The sequence below is a fragment of the Triticum urartu genome, chromosome 2A (assembly GCF_056163025.1).
Source record: "Triticum urartu cultivar PI428250 chromosome 2A, HENAU_Tu73, whole genome shotgun sequence".
Classification (NCBI taxonomy): Eukaryota; Viridiplantae; Streptophyta; class Magnoliopsida; order Poales; family Poaceae; genus Triticum; species Triticum urartu.
Genome location: NC_141874.1, coordinates 714,198,771 through 714,199,789, shown reverse-complemented (window position 1 = coordinate 714,199,789; position 1,019 = coordinate 714,198,771). Strand labels below are relative to the sequence as shown.

At 43.9% G+C, this 1,019-nt stretch overlaps 1 protein-coding gene across 1 annotated transcript; it reads left to right on the top strand.

The window, feature by feature from the left end:
• Window positions 1-317: 317 nt before the first annotated feature.
• On the top strand, window positions 318-716 carry LOC147987048 (uncharacterized). The gene has a single exon (XM_087542254.1). It carries the CDS (start codon window positions 318-320, stop codon window positions 714-716), a length of 399 nt encoding a protein of 132 aa, XP_087398380.1.
• Window positions 717-1,019: the final 303 nt, after the last annotated feature.

The window sequence follows — 1,019 nt, the reverse complement described above, 5'->3', positions numbered from 1 at the left end:
AGTTATCGTAAAATAAAGTTAGAGGCTCCTCGATTTCTCCACGACATCAAATATTTTTGCACAACCGTGACTTTTGCAAGTGCATGGTTCCACGAGATGCAGAAGCACACAATTGTCTATTTGCTGTTCCTAGTTCACATGTTAATGCGCATGGTAACTGAAACATCCTCCGCCAAGGTTAAATACTAGCCGTGTTTCTGAGGTCTCCACATCGCATTGCATCCACAGAACATCAGGCAGTTCCCACCATCCTCACCACTCCCCAACCTCGTCGTAGAGTCTCAGGAATCTCCATTGGCACCTTGCTGCTCGCTGCCATGGATGACTTTTTGAACACCACCGAGTACCATCCGATAGTTGCCGATGGTAACACCAAGCTCGACGTGTGGTACACGAACGAGCCTTCCAAGGTGGAGGAGACCATTGCCTTGTATGAGGACTGGTTGCGCGAGGAGAAGTACAAGTTTTTTGATCTTGGCATGGAGTACACACGAAAGGATTGTTATGGGCATAGAAAAGTCGTCGTCATGCAACTGGCTATGCAAAATCATGTTTTGGTCTATCACTTCTGCAAGGCCAGGACGGAGTGCCCAACCCTGAAGGATTTACTTGAGAATAGAGGTATAACTTTCTCTAGTGTGGACATCAGGAATGTTAGAGATGCTCTTTTTCAAGATATTATCAGAATTCCAGAAGAGTACCACATCGACATCTAAGAGAAATTCATGATTAGAGGCAGCGAATAAAGGGACTCCATGGAGGACTTAGCAGGAGCCATCATTGACGAATATTACTCGAAGCTGGAGTCCTCTTTTCTAGAACATCTGCGTCACTACTGGGATTGGAAGCCACTTACCTTTGATCACCTAAAATATGGAGCTACTGTAAGTGAAGATTTCATTTTTGTTAGTTTCTGCCTTTGTTGCAAGAACAATATGTTTTTTTATATTTATGTTTTCATTTGCTTTTCCTTCAGGAAGGGTATGTGAGCTATGAGATATACCGCCAGTTTCTGTCGA

What these genes read in the sequence shown, in the direction of transcription:
- LOC147987048 (XM_087542254.1), top strand. Translation starts at nt 318, where the DNA reads ATGGATGACTTTTTGAACACCACCGAGTACCATCCGATAGTTGCCGAT.